This window comes from Gregarina niphandrodes (assembly GCF_000223845.1).
Source record: "Gregarina niphandrodes unplaced genomic scaffold scaffold00006, whole genome shotgun sequence".
Taxonomy (NCBI): Eukaryota; Apicomplexa; class Conoidasida; order Eugregarinorida; family Gregarinidae; genus Gregarina; species Gregarina niphandrodes.
In genome coordinates this window covers 282,336-283,152 of record NW_011645777.1, presented here as the reverse complement: position 1 = coordinate 283,152, position 817 = coordinate 282,336, and the positions used below count along the sequence as shown (strand labels likewise).

Here is an 817-nt window from a genome sequence, read left to right as displayed (position 1 = left end):
TGGATTAGACAAGAAAGGTAGTGACCAAAAGAAGAAGAAGCTTTATGAGTTACCGTTTATGTATCCATGGGCTGAGGCAAAGCAATTATTTGTATACCCTGATGTTATTCCACTTGAGGAATTGAAGGACTTGGACTTTCAACAAAAGGAGTTACAAGAGGATGATTTACGACAATTCCTAATCAATGAGAATCAGTTCAATGAGACAAGGGTTAATAACGCCATCGAGCGCCTAAAAACTGCTAGAAAGCTATGCTCTCAGACCAGATTGGATAGCTTCTTTATGAAGACCCCAGCCGTTAAAGCTGAACAAGATTGGGTGAAGTCTGATAAGAAGAGACATAGCACCACTAATATTCAAAAACCTAAAAAAAAACCCAGGTAAGTATACCTGTATTTTACCATCATTAAGGTCGTTCGTTGGTTGTGCTAATGATCAGGCCCAATGATTGGGATCGATTCACTCATCGTTGGCCTAGCTAGTTAAGAATGAAGTGGTGAGAAAGTACTCCATCGTTTAAAAATGATTCCCTTCACCCCCCTCATTGTTAGTGGTATTTTTTCTAAGGTAATTTATCTCCAAGATGGAAGTGCTTCATCAACAATTACTAGGTTCCATTCTGGTTCTTAGTGGTATAATGATGTTAGGTAGTATGAATAATGATAACACTCAATGTAAGCGGACTCATGAATGTCTTTATGAATGTCTTTATGAATGTCTTTATGAATGTCTTTATGAATGTCTTTATGAATGTCTTTATGAATGTCTTTATGAATGTCTTTATGAATGTCTTTATGTAATGTCTTTATGAGTGTC

The 817-nt window shown here is 36.6% G+C and overlaps 1 protein-coding gene across 1 annotated transcript; it reads left to right on the top strand.

Annotated features, from left to right (window-relative positions):
• On the top strand, positions 1-385 carry GNI_046720 (flap endonuclease 1; the record flags this gene model as incomplete). Its single annotated transcript, XM_011131313.1, has 1 exon — positions 1-385. A coding segment is annotated over one exon (385 nt), but the record flags the coding sequence as incomplete, so codon positions are not given.
• Positions 386-817: the final 432 nt, after the last annotated feature.